General features: G+C 36.8%; 4 protein-coding genes across 4 annotated transcripts; 2 read left to right on the plus strand and 2 right to left on the minus strand.

Moving 5' to 3' along the window:
• Positions 1-1,290: 1,290 nt before the first annotated feature.
• Positions 1,291-3,054, minus strand: Aspvir_001644 (uncharacterized protein; the record flags this gene model as incomplete). The annotated part of the gene is made up of 1 exon (XM_043266763.1): positions 1,291-3,054. One exon carries the CDS (start codon positions 3,052-3,054, stop codon positions 1,291-1,293), a length of 1,764 nt encoding a protein of 587 aa, XP_043122698.1.
• A 1,236-nt stretch (positions 3,055-4,290) lies between these two features.
• Positions 4,291-6,099, plus strand: Aspvir_001645 (DUF3632 domain-containing protein; the record flags this gene model as incomplete). The annotated part of the gene is made up of 2 exons (XM_043266764.1): positions 4,291-4,579; positions 5,720-6,099. 2 exons carry the CDS (start codon positions 4,291-4,293, stop codon positions 6,097-6,099), a joined length of 669 nt encoding a protein of 222 aa, XP_043122699.1.
• Positions 6,100-6,689: 590 nt separating this feature from the next.
• Aspvir_001646 (uncharacterized protein) lies at positions 6,690-7,287 on the plus strand (the record flags this gene model as incomplete). Its single annotated transcript, XM_043266765.1, has 2 exons — positions 6,690-6,838; positions 6,984-7,287. The coding sequence occupies 2 exons, from the start codon at positions 6,690-6,692 to the stop codon at positions 7,285-7,287; spliced, it is 453 nt and encodes a 150-aa protein (XP_043122700.1).
• A 495-nt stretch (positions 7,288-7,782) lies between these two features.
• On the minus strand, positions 7,783-9,130 carry Aspvir_001647 (uncharacterized protein; the record flags this gene model as incomplete). The annotated part of the gene is made up of 2 exons (XM_043266766.1): positions 7,783-8,558; positions 8,632-9,130. The coding sequence occupies 2 exons, from the start codon at positions 9,128-9,130 to the stop codon at positions 7,783-7,785; spliced, it is 1,275 nt and encodes a 424-aa protein (XP_043122701.1).
• Between the last annotated feature and the right edge of the window lie 8,293 nt (positions 9,131-17,423).

A 17,423-nucleotide genomic window follows, 5' to 3' on the forward strand; every position in this document is an offset into this window, starting at 1 on the left:
CAGAATTACTATCAATGCTTCACTCGATTCAGATTTACACTCTCTACATACACTCCCCGCTTTCCACTTCCAACAAGAGGTAGCCCTTTGTCAGAGCAAAAGATTGCCAGGGTTACAGTGCTTGACTAAAGTCCTCACGCCTGTCGTCTGCCAACTGCGAACCAAACAAAGTCCCGTGGCGTACTCTTGACCAGAATGAGTGGACAGGTTTGTCAAGAATGTCAAATGTCTCCACACTATTCGCGCCGTCGAAGTGAAGAGTATTGTTTTACATGTCAGCGCGGATCGTGTACTGGATGTGGACGAAATCTTGCACCAGTATACCATCCAGGGCCTGATGGACGTCTCCGACCATTTAAAAGAAGAGATCAACCAGGGCCAGATTGTTACAAATGTGGACAAGGAGACCCGTTTACATATTTTTCATCTTAGAGAGTAGGTTGACTGTATCGACGCAGAGGTTACCTCTAACTAACCGCACGTTTACTTGACGTTTATAGAGGGAAAAGCAATTGCGCCAACAACAATTAGAGGAGATCAATGCAGTAAGTGAACCTCAGAAGCAAGGCAAGGCATGTCACTTTGTTGAGTAGGTAGCTAACCTTGCCTTTCTTGCCTGTTCTAGGCAGCAGGTTCAACGACTGTAAGTGAATTTGTTCTTTAATGGTGAATCTTGCCCTACTTAACCAATTTTAGTACTTTAATGGGTCAATCAACACGAGGAATGTGCAACAGAGTGGCAGCCAGACTTTCTCTGGAGGCAACGCCTTTCATTGATCTGAGCCTTTTGTTGATTCAGTAGGGAATATTCAGGGTATTTGTTTATTTTTGCAAAATTGTTCATATCTGTCTAGCAAAATAAACCCAAGGCAACCTTTGGTATTTGTAAGCAGGGGCTCTTGTAATTGAGTTATAACCTGTGATAGTCTTTCATGTGCACTGTTGAAGAGTTTCAAGCAAGGTTGCTGTATTATATAGTGGTGCTTTAAGAGGAGAGTTCATCCTACAGAGCTCCCCTCCTTCCAACCATGTTTAAGTTGCATTTTTGATTGAATAGGCCCGCATGAAAGAAAGGAGAAGGACAGAATTGATACAGATTTATTAGGGCCGTTTCAGACATATTATGATGGTTTAGTGTTACATGGCGAAGCACCGCACAGGAAGAGATTGGATTTATGGTTAAAAAAAAAGAGATAAAGCTAGTGGTACGGACGAATGTTCCTGTGTTCTGATGGTCCATGGCCAGTTCGGTGATTATTATCCCCTTCGATCCCTCGTAGACCAGCTACCTTAGTAGACTGGCGTGAGGTAAGCAGTCAAGTTCCAGAGCATGGCGCTGATGGAGCTAGGGTTCTCCTCGCAGATCATGGTGTTGTTATCCTTCCAGTAAGGACGTGAGGGCCAGGTGCAGACCTTCTGGACTTCACCCTCGTTGGCGCCGGACTGCACGGTGGAGTTGATGGTGACCGGAACGACATCCTTCTCGACCCAGTCGATGAGGTGAGCGAAGTTGTCGCGGGGGAAACCGGCGTTCGGCTGCTCGTCGTTGATGGCGCAGTGGGCGCCGCCAGGGACGAGGTAGAACCGATACCAGTCGTTCAGGGCGTCGTTGCCGTCGGCAAACGAGAGGTTAGAGTACATAGTTTTCCGGACGGATTCATGGTAGTGGATAGAGCCGGCGGGAGGGACACTGGTATCGGCCTCTCCGTGGTAGTGGAGGAGGCGGCCTCCCTTGGAGTGGAAGGGAGTCAGGTCAGGGAGGGTGGTCTGGAGAACATCCATATACTTGGTCATGCCCTCAATCATCCAGCGCTTCAAGTCGTCGTTGGTAACACCGTACATGTCCAGCTCGGTGACGTTCTGCCAGTTGAGAAACTTGGTGATCCATTCACCGTTGGAGTTCGGGGAGGTGATCGTCCAGGTATCGGTGGTGCTGTCGTAGACGGTGGTATCACCAAAGCCAGCGGCCGGCTGGAAGGGGAAGTAGACAAGGTCGCCATTGGAATCCTTGAGACCGGTCAATAGATCCTGGATCACCTCGATGTCCTTCGCGTTAAAGGTGCCGTTCTGCGCGGGAGTCGCCGAGGTGGACTGCCTCTTTCTCTTGCCATAGCCCAATCCCAGACTGCTGGTCGAGCTCGCCTCGCAGTAGTAGGATTTGCCGAGCATGGAGGTGACGTTGAAGTTCTGGAAGCAGAGATCGCTGCGCGCCACCACGCCATCCACTTTGCCGTCCATTCCGTCACAGGCATTTATCGTGGCGTTGACCACCGTCTGGAAGACGCAGGAGGGAGGATAATAACCGATGGTCTGGATTTGAACCGGCGCAGCGAGGTGGTTAACTTGCTGCTGGCCGTAGCGCATGGCAGGAGCACCAGCCACGATTCCGTCGTACAAATCGGGCGCACGTTGAGCCTGGCTGAACGCCTCGCGGCCACCTTCCGAGCATCCGATGAAGTAGGTGTACAGCTTCGTGGTGTTCGCACCGACGTCAAAGAAGTTGTTGGTGAAGGCTTTGCCGATCTGGGCCATTTCCGCAATGGCCTGGTAACCCCAGTTGTAAATTGCCGGCCAATTGGCGGTGCCATTGCCACGGATAACCACATCATCAAAGTCAGTGCCGCCCCAGTAAGGAAAACCAGCGTCGGTGTAACCGGTGGCAGCGCCGAAGGCGACACCCCCCAGCATATCGGCACCTCCCGAACCGTTGTTGATGGTATAAGCCGCACCGCCCGTGGCGAGGAATCGGTTTTGGAAGCTGGTCGGTTCCGGCATATAGTAATTGACCACGACGCGGTCATCTCCGTTCTGATGGCTATACGCAAAGGAGACTTCGCAAAAGCTGACGGTCATGTCCTCCCAGAAAGTGGCACCGGTGACGGAATAGTTCTGGTAGGTGCTGGCCGTCACGGAGCTGGTGTCGATGGTGATGCCCGAGGGGATATCATCGCTCGAGGTAGGCAGGACGGAGAGAACATAATCTTTAGTACAGACACTGCTGAGCGAGGCTGCAGCAGCAGTCCCGATTAGCGCGGCAGTAGTCATGAGGCGCATCGCGATCGAAAGTGAAAGAATGAATTGAACCAGGTAGAGGCGATTGCTTGATGCTCTGTTTCTCCAAGGGAAAAGCAGCAGCTTTTATATTTGTTCGATCCTCAGGCTGAAGCATTCGACTCAGCTATGTATGAATGCGCAGGACAATTAAGCCGCTGGTCATGTGTCCTAATCTTCATCATCCTGTCGTCGAAATCAAGGCTCCCTTGTAAAGGATTTAGTGGTACTTACGTACTCCGTAAACCCCTACACCATCTCACGTACGGCAATTATTCTTCACGACTGTCAATCATTGCCTACTAGGGCTGGCCAAGGATGGACCAAAACGCGGAGGCCTGCAGCAGATTTTGAACCTTTGCTGCCTTGAGAAGGCGTACGTCAATGATCAAGCAGAGAGTCCTCAACTCCTATATTAACTGTCCTTTGTTCATTTTCCCCCATTATCTCCCCCCAATATACGCTGGAAATGAGGGAGATGTTAATTGTTCGTAAGTCGAGGCCAAATCTGCAAACGTGGCCCGGGTCGGCTAGGCCAAGAAATATGGAGTCATCAAGGTTTATGCTACGATACCTGATTCATATTCATTAATTCCGAGCCTATATAGTCCGAGATATAGAGTGATTCGTCAGCTTAACCCCGAGCCCTTCGCAACGTGGCTCCAAATCAGGGACTTAATCCCGAGATCGAATATGCCTGCTATGGGCCATGCAACGCGTTCTAGAAAGCGGGTCGGTATGGTACTATTACGGGAGGATCAACAGACATTCAGGAGATGTTCTCCTCATACCTATATTAATCTCATTATGTGTCAGTGAAGGGTAAGGTAGACCACACGCTACAAGATATTCTGCTTATAGTAGCATCCTAGCGGCTGTTACTGGGTTTTATAAAACACTTCGCAGAGACTCCGAATTCGCGAGCCTTAGTGGCTATAGAATAGAATTGCTGTATCATAATACAAACAGTTCTTTATCCCTTTTCTTTTTCTAAGATCTGTTGGTCTTGGTTTACACTATGCATTTCAAAAGACGTCAGCACTCAAGTAGCTTAAACGCCGCAGAAGAATAACATCGCAGTGATAGCCATTCAAACCGCGATATTCAGCAGGCGCTTTAGAATGAACTGTTTCACCTTCTTTGGAAGTGTGGATTGATTGATATATCCTCTTGTTGAAGCTTTTTGAATGTCTACTCCACCTTCAATCCCCGCAATCTGGGTGCGTACAGTACATATAAATGGCCATCGTCGCTCTCTTGCCTCTCGACCAGTTCAGCTGTAGGGGAGAAATTCTCTGTCTATTTGATCATCAGCGCAGCTGCTGCATCTGCGGCCACTCCCAACGCCTAAAACAGTTGGCTCTGGATGCCTCTGTCTCTGCACTCTCGAGCGGTGGCTTCCTCCCGCACAACGGCGACTACGGCTACGACAAACGCTGGCGACATGCTGAACTGGCTGTACAGGTCCCTCCACCTCCGCAACTAGGGTACACTGTCCGGATTAGCGGTCATTCGCGCAAATTGGCGGGTACGCGGCAGCTGGCAGCGGTGATACAAGCCATTTGTGCCTACCTAGTGTCAGCCCAGCGGACGGTATAAGCTGCATGTTGCGATGCCTAGGTGTCTACATGGTCATTAGCAGAATCAGGATAAGTTCATTGTGAATATGTGGTGTATAGGGTGAGTAGAGGTGAACGACATGCGTGCAGGTTCTTCAGGCAACAGTGGATAATTCATCGCATGTACTCCCGGGGAAAACGCTGCTTTCGAATTCGAGTGATTAGGTGGACAGTATGGACAGGATGTGGATGACAAGACTGGCGAGTTGTATCTTTCCAGCCTGTCTTCCGTACTGATGATGATGATGATGTTAAACAGGTTACCAGTAGCTGGCAGGGTCGTCTTTAAGAGGAGCATGCCATGATAAAAGGCTGAATTGCTTAATCTACACAAGCGGAGCATTATCCTCTTAGTCTGGACCCTTCTTACCATCACAATAACTGGATATCAGTTACTGTTGTTTAGATATAAGGTCCAAAGGGCAACTACCAGTGGAGGATCAACACACGGATATTAGTTAAAGTAACACCTGGCTGAAACAATCCCAGTCCCAGAGTGACACTTTCTGCAGTATTCTTACCCATTGATCCATTTTGTCTTAAGTGGCGTACGACTGATTCTTCAATTCGTCTACATAGCCACGTAATAGATACTCTGTAGGCTGGGCATCGACAGAGTCCACTCTGATTCTTCTACAGATAGTGGTAATCGCCTGCGGAGCAAGAAACACAATGTAGAAATACAATTGCCCTGCGCTAACCTCTGTCGATCCGCCTATTCCTGTTTCTTGCACCCCTGTCTGGATAGTCCGCACCTAAGTAGTTGGCCAGATTTACTTCAGCCTTGGCTTTTGTCATCGAAATCCCTCCATCTGCCTGCAAATAAGTATAAGCGCCGACTATAGCACAGACAGAAATTCACCACAGACAAGTTTCTTTCCATCCAGCCCTCTCACTATCAAATGAACGCCATGTTGACTCAACTACCCACCCTCACAAACGAAGGCAGTGATTATGATCTCGGACCCCACCTTGCAGTCCTGCACGATCTCTTCGCAGGCGAAATTCACGCCCCAGAAGCCGCGCCAAACTAGCATCTGCCGCCTTAGCACGCGACGCCTCCCTCGCGGCCCAACTGGGCCAACTCTGGCATCTGTTACTTCAGATTGCATGCAAGAACCCAGAACACCAGGATAAACTCGTTGATATTCTCGTGGATATGTCCCTTCTCCCGGACGTTACAAAGCCCGGTGACCATGGACAAGATGAGCCGTTGATTCTCCACAGGAAGCAAGTGTGGAAGGACCTGCCGATGCTGGACTGGGAGATTTGGCGCCACTTGGATTACTCGATTCCTGCCCCAGGTACCAAGAAACCGGAGGAGAGAGAAGCCGCGATTACAAGGACGGTGAATGTGAATCGCTTTCTCGCCCTTCTCGTCGCAACCGAGGAGCCTATTTTCGAGTGGGGTTCGTTGTTGCGCTCGTGACGCTCCGGAGGGCACTTGAGACTCCATGGGAGCATATGGCACAATAGAAGTCCGGTTTTCTATCCACCCTTCGTGCCTATTTGCAGCATTATATGAGAGCGGCATTCGGCCCTATCATTTCCCATTACCGAGAAGCAACTTCGTCGCAGCGTCCTGTCCACTGTCAGCAGTCGATGAGCGGTGTCCGACCATCTTCCAAACTCAGGCACGCACCGGTCCCAAACGTTCCATCTAACAATAAAGCTCGTCTCTTATCTCCTGGTACTGATGGATGAGAGTAGCAGCTCGAATCATTAAGCGCCGAGAAGTGACAAGTATAAGACACGCCGCCTATGTCCTAGGGAATTCTATCTATATTTAGATACCTAGCCGCCCACGAGTTTCAGCATCTCGTCGTTGAAAGCGTCAACAAAAATGCATGACCAATAATTCGGACAGTTACGAGTCCTATCCAAGGATGGATAGTCGCAATATAAAAGACCTAGCTCCGTGCCCAAACAGGTTGGCCATACTCCCCAATATCAAAAAATCTCTCTGCATGACAGTGTTCATCCCAGACTCTCTGTTTCATCTAGCATTACTTTAAAACCATGGATGCTGCTAGAGGGGGGGTCAATTTTGTTCGGATCTTCTTCTACAGTGGTAACACTATCAGCGCTGAACGCAAAAAGAGCCTGGTAGCTCTAGCCTATGCGACAGCACGGGATCAACTGCTGGCTCCTAAGGCAATCTTGATTCGGTTAGTGCATTCAGTTTGCTCTTTTGGTCTGAAGGAAGTGTTGCGGCGCTTCACCCACTGGATATAGATTCAAACATACCTCCTTGCCAAGGCTTTGTGCGGATGTATGTCTGCATAAACATGATGCTAACCGATAGCTATCCAGATCCGACATGCACAATACCACCACGAACAAAGGCCGACATATGATGGATCCTAAAGGCTGGCATGGGACCTTCGCTTTCAAGGCCAGCGATCAACTCCTACGTGAATACCATGTAGCGTCACACGGATATACCAACGGCAAAGAGGACTTTACTCTTAAGGAAGCTACTCATACCTCAGAGAAAGCGGACAACACTCGCCGTGGCGGGCCCCAGTCTGATAAGGTTGTCTGGCCACCTGAAGAGTTCCTTGAAGAATATAAAGAGAGTCCCATCGCCTACTCACACCTACCTGGTCAAGGATAGGTGCCATCAGAGTAATGCAGGATGATTCTGACGTGCCCTTGGCGTCAACAATGTTGAACATCTCTCAGGCCAGCGTTTCGGGATTCAATATTCAATACTTAAGGGTTTCAGTTCTTACTCAGTTTGGAGTGTTGTCGGTATTAGGTGTCAGAAGACGATGAATACATGGTTCACGAAGTCAGACATACATTGTGACATACAAAATAGCAAGAATTTTCGACGTATACCATCACGTTGGCACTCCAGGCTTTGTTACATTGCTCATAGTTACTGCCTCATACAGAGCTCATTCTTTGCGTACCTTCGGCATTACTATACTGTTTCTAAATCCTCACTGTATTCCCGGCTGGTCAAAAGGATGCAGTGAGAATTAGCCCATGTATTCAAGTGCCTCTTCCCGTATGGATGGAATACATTATTTTCTGCCGCTTTTCAAACTCTGCGTCGGTCCTTAGAACATGGCGATAGCTTTATGGATCATGAGTTTCAATCACTTCAAAGGGGATACTTTAAGCTCCGCCTAAAATCAGGCAATGCCCACTTAACCATCCACACCGACGTTAGTAGCGCTTCAGCAGTCGGTCGTTCCTCAGGTCTGAATGACAGCATCTGGCGCATTAAATCCAGAAAAGCAGCTTTCTCGTTTTCTTCAATCCCCTTTCCAGCCCTACGCCTCCATTTCTGCACACCGACCTCAAATGACTCTTCAAGAGTAGGCCATCTATTTTCCCTGTGAGACTCCGTCGGAAACCCATACTCATCGAAGAATCGAGACCGTCCTTCCCAGTTCTGCCACCACTCGGAAGGCATAGGCCCCAGTACATCTACATGCTGAGACACTACCTCATCCTCATGTACAAAATCGGTGCTGAAAATTGCCTTCATTCCGATGATCTCCCAGATTGCGGTAGCAAGACCCCAGATATCCGAGGGATATCCCAGCAAGTTCTGTGATTCGAATTTGGCTTCTGGAGCTCGGAACGCGGGCGGAGTATGGCAGTCTCGTCCTAGACGAGTTTCCGTGGCTGGACAAAAAGCCTCACCAAAGTCGCTTAAAAGGACGTGCGCATCGGATAATGAGAACTCCTCCGCATATTTGCCTAGGAACAGGGGCAAAAAGGCCTTGGTCGGAGCGTTAGGGGGCAATGCCTCACCGTCACATCGAGTAACAGGTATTGCCTCAGGTTCGCCATATTTTTCATATAGTTGCTTGATAGAAAGATCGTCGAAACTTGATGGAAGCTTGATCAAAATATTGCTCAAATGAATATCTAGATGAAAAAAAAGATATTTCTTATCAGTTACACCTACGGAATTGTAACAGTCGTCATCTTCATAACATACCTCCATGAACATAACCTTGTGAATGTGTATAAGCAACGGCCTGCGCAAGTCCATATGACAGTGCTCGACCAACTTCGAGGGGGAAAAGGCGGCTAAAGGATATCTCTCTCAAGTTGCATTGTGCAGGGGCCATTGTGTAGCACGTATGCTCTCCATTGGGCCCTCGCACTTTGAACTCATCTAGGAAAACAGATATTAAACTGCGCCCAGTGTGTATGGGCGAAGACCTAGAGAGTGGAGCAGATAGAGCCTTGAGAATCTTTGCCTCGCGCCGAGGAGAGTTTGCGGTGTTGATCTTGACAGCAACATATCGCTGTAGACGAGTGTCCCGGGCAAGCCAAACCGTCGAATAGCCTCCAAAACCAAGCTTGTCTACAATGTGATATCGGTCTTGTAGGACGTCCCCGACGATAACGGGATGATAACCTCCAGGCTGGTATTCTTCAAGTGACTCCACACCCTTAACCCAGTTGTACTCGATGCGATGGTATTCGGCCATTGCGGAGCCCGGGCGTCCAAAAGGGCTCACGTCAACCTTTAGCCCTTTTGGTCGGCGCGGAAGGGATTGGAAAAATGGAACAGGATGCCGAGATTGCGCTTGCGATGCAGAAAAGCGGAGGGGGTTTCCAAGTATATTCAAGTAGCGTGTCATAGTATGCCGGCATGATTGGAGGAGATGGCAACTAAGGGAAGGGTGAGGATGATCAAGGGAATCGACAACGTCGCTTCAGTCCGATAAAATCACGTGCTCGCTTGACTTACCAATAAGCCTCCTGGATCGCTAGCTTGGGCTAGACTGGCTGTGGGGTGGATATGGGTTGATCCACAAGGGGTTCAACCCAACCCATATGGGTTTAGGGAAACCTATGACCTTAGTTATCTATCTTCTAATCTATATAGGTTAGATTATAGGTAACCTCTTTTACCTATAAGTAGTATATAATTTTAAACTATACTACTTCTAGTAGGTAGAATAATCTCCTATTAAGAGAATATTATAGATATTATAGATAAATTATAACCTAAAAACCTATTAATCTTATTACTAATATATACTAATAGCCTATTAACTCCTATACTACTATATTATAATTACTACTATACTAGTTTCTACTACTATACTAAATATTAGGGCTTCTTAGTATAAATCCTATTACTATTAATATAATCTAAAAGGTATTTACTTTATATATAAAAATTTTATTATAATATATAACTTAATTAGTGTACTATAATCTCTTATTAAGAGATTATTATATATAAGCTACTAGGGAGTTATAAACTTATAAATTATAAGTATAATTATATAAGCTAGTAGATTAGTATTTCTTTAAATACTAAGGCCTAGTAGTATAGGGTAGAAATAGAAGAATCTATATCTTATTAGAAACTAAGTAGTTTAGTATTAAATATATATACTTTTCCTAGTAAACCTATTACTTATATAAATAATATAGTTCCCTATAGTATTTTATAGCCTAGATAATACCTAAATATCCCTAGAAACTTAATAAGTAGGATATATCTAGCCTACTTATAGAGATATTACTAAGAGATAAAAAAAATATACTGCTCTCTATACTTATATAATAATAATAATTAGTCTAGTAGTATAGGCTTAATTTTTACTATTTAAAAGGCTTATATTTAATCTATTAATAACTTCTTTTTATCTACTTATTTAATAAAAAATAATTTTTAATTTAATATTCTATCTAAATAATATAATTAATATACCTTAAAAGAAGAAAATATTATACTATATAAGGATAGCTTCCCTCTAGATTATATAAATTCTAGATAATATATAGATAAAAATATTATATTTTACTATTATTAAGAGATAATAAAGATATATATAAATAATATATATAAATAGCCTAATAATATAATACCTTTGTAAACTAGAGCTATTCTAAATTAAAATAATATAAACTAATAAAGGCTATATTAAGAATCTCCTAATAAGAGATCTAAATTACTTAATATATTTTATATAAAGAATATAGTATACTTAGTATATAAAATATTTATAGTAGTATCTAATAATAGTATCTATATAAAACTCTTAATAAGAGAATACTTACTAAATAACTATATTATATTATAGTTATATAACTTATTAAATATTAAACTTTCTTTATTTATTCACCTATTGTCCTATTCAAATTAATTAAGTATAATATAAAGAAAAGCTAATTCTATTTAAGAATATTTACTATTAAATATTACTAATAGAAAGATTATATAGTAGTAGTATTAAATTATTAATAAGAATACTTCTTAGCCTTATAGAACCTCTTCTTCTTTATATTCTTTAATTTTATAAAATTATAATTTTTTTAATCTCTTAATTAGTTATAATATTTAATTATTATATTCCTCTTTTTCTTATTACTAAGTTCTCTTATTACTAGAATCTTATTTAATCTCTTATTAAGAGAATTAAATTATTAATATACTATCTAAGAAGAAGAAGGGAAAGGGAAAGACTACTATATAGATATTAAGCTTATTAGTTTTAGAAGTAGAGATTAGTAAAGATAAGATTATAAGAAAGTTAGATAAGTACTTCTTAGGTATAATTATTTTTAATATTTACTATCTAAACCTAGTCTAGAAGAAGGGCAGTAATAGAAGTCTAAACTAGAAATATATAAAGTATCTAAAGAAAGAGTTTATAACTAATATCTATAGATATATAATTAAGAATAGACTATAGATAATACTAAGTAAAGATAATTTTAATACCTATTTAAAGTAGATTTTCTAGTAATATAATAATAATAAAGATCTAACTACTGCAGAGCTTAAGGACCTATAGAAGTAGTCTAAACTATAGACTATAGAACTTTTAGAGATTAAATATAAAGTCCCTAATATATCTTTATTAATTTTATAGACTAGATAGTATTACTAAGAGGCCCTTCTTAATTTATACTATAATATTACTAATATAGCCCTCTAGGGTAATATTAATTAGAATAAGAACTTTATTAAAGTACTAGATAGCAGAGTAAGTAATCTCTTAATAAGAGATTTTAGATTAAGTTAAAGCTAACTTAGGATAGGAATTTTTATAGACTTATAATATTTAGAATAAAGATTCCCTTAATAAAGGCTGCCTCTAGAGACTCTAGATAAATAGGGAGATTATATATAAGATAAATACTAATAGTAAGTTAATATATACTATTATTAATACTATTAATAGTCTCCCCTCTAATTATAAAGTATATAAGCTCTAACTAAAGTCCTTTAAAAAATAGGCTAGCTTTATTTTTAATATTAATAAAGAAAATATACCTTAGCTACTATCTCTTCTCTAGTATTTAAAGTTTTATAAATAAATAAAATTTTATATAAGTACCTATTATAGCTAGTACTATACTAATCTAGATTACTTAGAAATACTAATATCTCTAAAGCTTAATTTTATAAGTAAGAGTTAAAAATTTTATTAGTAGATACTAATTCTCTTAATATTAGATTTATCTTCTTTTTTTTAATTAGTTCTAGAGGCACTGCCTTACTATCTTTAGTAATATAACTATATTAGTAAGTCTTAAAGATTAGGATAGAGTTATTAAAGTAGAGAAAAAGATATATAGATTATATTAAATAATACTATTCTACCCCTTAAAGAATAATTTCACTAGTAGAAACCTCCCTAATTTTCTAAAATTACTAGAGAATATTAGTAATAACTTAGCTATATAGCTAAAGTTATAAATACTAGTTAAAATTAATTACTACTTATATACCTACTAATATCTAGGATTTTTAATAGTGCTAAATAAGGATAAGTATAATATAGTATACTATAGATATATTAGAGATCTACTCTTCTTTAATAAATAGTAAATCTCTTATTATTAGTTTCTGAAATACACTTATAAAGATATAGGTTAATACTAGTTAAGTAGAATAAGATTAGTAAGGTTATAAAGAAGATTTTAATTTATATAATATTTTAGGTTAATAAGTCTTTTATATTTCTAGCAGGAGTATCTAATATATTTAAGATATTTATATAGGATATAAATATTATAAAGGATTAGTTCTAGGACTCTATCCTAGCACCTAGTTATACTTACCTATTTAATAATAAAGTAGATCTACTTAAATATACTTAGAAACTTATATACTAGCTATAAAGGGCAGTAGATTTAGATCCTCTTTAGTAAAATCTAGATATAGTACTAGTAAGAGGAATATCTCTTATTACTAGATTATAATTAACTATTATAATAGATTAAAGGTAAGATTCCTATAACTTTAAAAGAGGTAAAATTAGAAGCCCTTATTATTATTACTTAGAGTATTAAAAAGAATTTTAAAAAAAGACTATAGTAGTATAAAAATAATAAAATTATATATCTCTAGTAATTCTACTATTATAATTAGGTATATATTATAAATACTTTTATTAAATTTATAGGTCCCTATTTTAATGGGATTATAGCTTAATTTAATAATAAATTAATATAGGTATAGTAATTAAATCTCTTAATAAGAGATTTAAGCTAATATTTCCTAGGATAAAGAGATTAAAGCTATAGGTAAAAGTAACTAGGGATATTTAATTATAAGATTAAATTTTAAGGATAATAGCACACTTAAGAGAACTCCTATCTTATATAATAAAGATATTAAAGATATCTTTATATAGGAGAGTGAAGTCTTTAGTATATTAATATATTATTATATACTTAAAAAAGTAATAATTAATACTCTAGATAAGAGTATTATTATAAGAGAAGAAGATATTATTAATTTAAAGATATTTTATAAAATCTCCTAATAAGAGAATTCTCTAATTTTACCTAGAATATATATATAGAAGCCTATATAGTCCTTAAAGAATTAGCCTTAATACTTTTAGAAGTAGACTAGTATCTATAAATTAACTTTATTAATAAGGACCTCAGGTAATATATTCTATATAGATTAACTAATATTCTAGCTAATCTAGAGATTCCTAGCTTTCTAGCTATAGAACCTACTGAAAGTGATTCTATACTAGATAAACTAAAGAACTATTATAAAAATATAAAGAAGGCTACTAAGGTTACTATTAAGCTATTAAAGTAATCTAACTTAACTTCTATAGATAGTATATACTTCTATTAATAATTATAATCTCTTAATAAGAGAATTTAGTAAATTAACTAATATTTCCTTAGGTATAGAGAATATATTAAAGAAGTAAAAGAAAGGATCTAAAATACTAATAGTAATAGTAGGTCCTTTATATATATATTTCTCTTAAAGAAGATTTTAATAACTTAGTAATAGAGTTAGAAGATTTAGTATCTAGTAGGTTTAGCTTATATTTATTTATTTATAGAATAAGTAATAACTAGGTCCTAATCTTTTATTAGGAGATTTTAGCTTAGGGTTAGACTAGAATAATTATTTTTTAGTATAGGAAATAAGAAATCTACTTACCTAAAAATTTTCTTAGCTACTATTTCCTAACTTCCTAGTATCTTAATTATCCCTAATAATAATTCCTTTATTCCTATAGTAAAATATTATTTTTATCTCTATTACTATCTGCTAATACTCTTTAAGAATTTAATATATAGTTAGATATATAGTCTTCCTTTAAGGCCTAAGCTAGCTAATCTATAATTAGGCTAAGTTCTTCTATATCTTAATTTATTTATAATTATATTTTAGAGGTAATACCTACTAAGATTATAGCTCTTACCTCTACTTAATCTACTATTATCCTATTAATACTTAAATAAGCCTCTAGATATAAAAAATAATATTAAATACTTTTTTATCTAATAAATACTAAGCTACATAATAACTTCTATACTTAGTAGAATAAAATATCTTATGCTAAAGCCTGTGTAAAAGAGGGGATTAAACTAAGATAGAGATTAAGTAGTTAAGTAGAAGTATAAGATTATTTTATAGAGGTTATAAATATCTCTTCTAGTAAACTCTTATATTATTACTAAGTTAATAGGTATAGAACTCTACTTACTTATCTAAACTTTCTAAAAAAAAATAGGATAATTAATCTTTATATTTATATAAAGAAATATAATAGTTCTTATAATATCTATAAATTAGATAAGAATTTATAATAATATCTTATTACTAAGGTTTAGCCCTTAATCTCTTATTATTAGATTCTATACTAATTATTAGGATTATATCTATACCCTAGAGAAATAGATTAACTAGGTCCTTTAATTTATTATTACTTATTAACTCCTCTTTTACATAGTTAACCATATCTAATTTAGATATATAATTTAAATAGTAAATCTAAATATATATATTCCTACTTATATAACTCTTATAGAGTAACTCTAAGAACTTACTCTTATTAGTTACTTAGAACTTATTATAAAACTTTTACTAAAGAGTAAAATCTCCTTAGCTCTTAACTACTAGATAAGTCCTAACTATAAGTTATTTCTGTCACGGGCTAGAAGCCTTATAAATCTATGACCTAGATTTGGACGGTAAGAAATCACTGAAGGGTTCTAACTAGGGCCGTGACGGCCGAACATAAAAAGGAGTGTGCAAATGGTGGATGAGATCATATGACCAGATTGATTACTACATTGATTGCTATGAGGGTCACGTGACTGCTTATGTCCTTGCTGGACAAGAGTTCATCAGTGCCTGAGGCAGATCGCGAGTGCCTAGTAGGCTTGAGCACTCAGTGGGCCCTGCCTGCTACAATTTCGTACTATTACTACTTACTTTATTAATAAAAGCTTTAAATTTTAAGAAATACTCCTGGGATTTTATCTAATTAAGGGTAAGTATATAGAAAACTATCTTACTAAAATAGTTATTAATATTCTTTCCCTTTATAATCTTTAATCTTATGTACTTACTATTACTACTAATAATATAAGTAATAATATAAAGATGATAAAAGTATTACTAAATAAGATTAAGAAACTACTAACTAAACTTAAGAAAGGGCTAGGACTAAGTTCTTTTTAATAAATAATTTTTAATTTATAATTAATAAGTATACTTTAATTATCTTCTTATTTAATAAGATAAATTATATAAAAGATCTAATATATACCCTACCTAGCTTATATCCTTTAGCTTATAGTAAGAGCTTTCCTAACTTAATTAAAAATTAAATTAGAAGATAACTAGATTAAAAAATAATTAAATAATAATCTATAGCTTTATAGCCTACCTAGCTTAAAATAATCTCTTAAGAAGGTTTAACATCTAGAAATCTCTTATTATTAGATTTCTAATAATTTTTTCTTAATAGATTTAGAAGATTATGAAGTTTATAAATATAAGTCTATAATACTATAATAAGTTTATTTAAATTTAAATTAATAAGGATTAATAATTTTAAATATACCTTCTTCTATAAGACTATAAGATATAATAGAATTTAATATACTTAATACTTTACTATGTACTAAAACTAAAGAAAGAGATAAATATCTTTATTAATACTTAGGAGGAGCCTATTAAGTATCTTTATCTCTTAGATACTAAGTAGAAGTATCTTAAATATCTTATTAAACTTCTCTATCTATTCTATATCTTTATAATAAATCTTTTAATATCAGGACCTAGTATATATAATATATATATAGTCTATAATATCTTATTTACTTATCTAAAAGATATAAGTAAAAGGTTAGAGAAGAAGAGGGACCCTTAAAAAAGATATCTTATTAAGATACTATAAGTAGCCTTTACTAAGCTAAAGAAGTACTATAGCTATATATACTAGGAAGAAGGATATATATATACTATTATAATAATTCTTAATCTATCCCAGAAGCTATTAATCTTTTAAGATAGCTCTTAGGTAGAGAAATAGATTAACTAGTATAAGAAGTATTCTATAGTATTTAAGAATCTTTTTTATTATTATTATCTTCTATATTCTAATAATACTACCCCTTCTACCTAGCTAAAGTAAAAGGAAGGCCTATAACAGGCTATCTTTAAGATCTAGAAATAATAATAAAAATAGTTATCTTAGTTAGATTAACTCTATCTAGAGTTAGAGACCTATCTCTAAGAAGGTATAATCTCCTAGCTTACTATTATTAAATCTAATATTAAGAGATTAGGCACTGAAGTCTCTAGGAATATAAATATCCTAGACTAGTAGTAATAGAATACTAGATAATTTCTAATACTAAGTTATATAGTATTAGACTTTCTAGCTATCCCTTCTAATAGTATTAGTATTAAATAGCTTTTTAATAGTATTTAAGATATTTATTACTACTGCTATACTTAATTATATATATCTACTATTAAGTTAACTATAATCTAGATATATACTAATAGGTTTATTATTACCTAAGACTATACTAAGTTATATAATATCTCTAAGTCTAAGGAACTACTTTAGAATTAGAATCTATATTACTACTATAATTAGTTAGTAGGTAAGGTAGATAATATAATAAGGGTAATATATATTAGTAATAAGAAGGATTCTAATTTCCTTAATAATAATACTTTTACTTTCTTTTATAATATAGATAGTAATAGTAATATTAGATCTATAATTATACTACTATTCTCTAACTAAGTTATACCTTAACTCTCTAAGCTAATTATATCTTAATTCTCTAAGCTAGTTATACTTTAATCCTCTAAGTAAGTTATACCTTAACTCTCTAAGCTAGTTATACTTTAATCCTCTAAGTAAGTTATACCTTAACTCTCTAAGCTAGTTATACCTTAACCCTCTAAGGTAGTTATACCTTAACTCTTTAAGGTAGTTATATCTTAACTCTCTAAGCTAGTTATATCTTAAC

This window comes from Aspergillus viridinutans (assembly GCF_018404265.1).
Source record: "Aspergillus viridinutans IFM 47045 DNA, scaffold_1, whole genome shotgun sequence".
NCBI classification, from domain to species: Eukaryota; Fungi; Ascomycota; class Eurotiomycetes; order Eurotiales; family Aspergillaceae; genus Aspergillus; species Aspergillus viridinutans.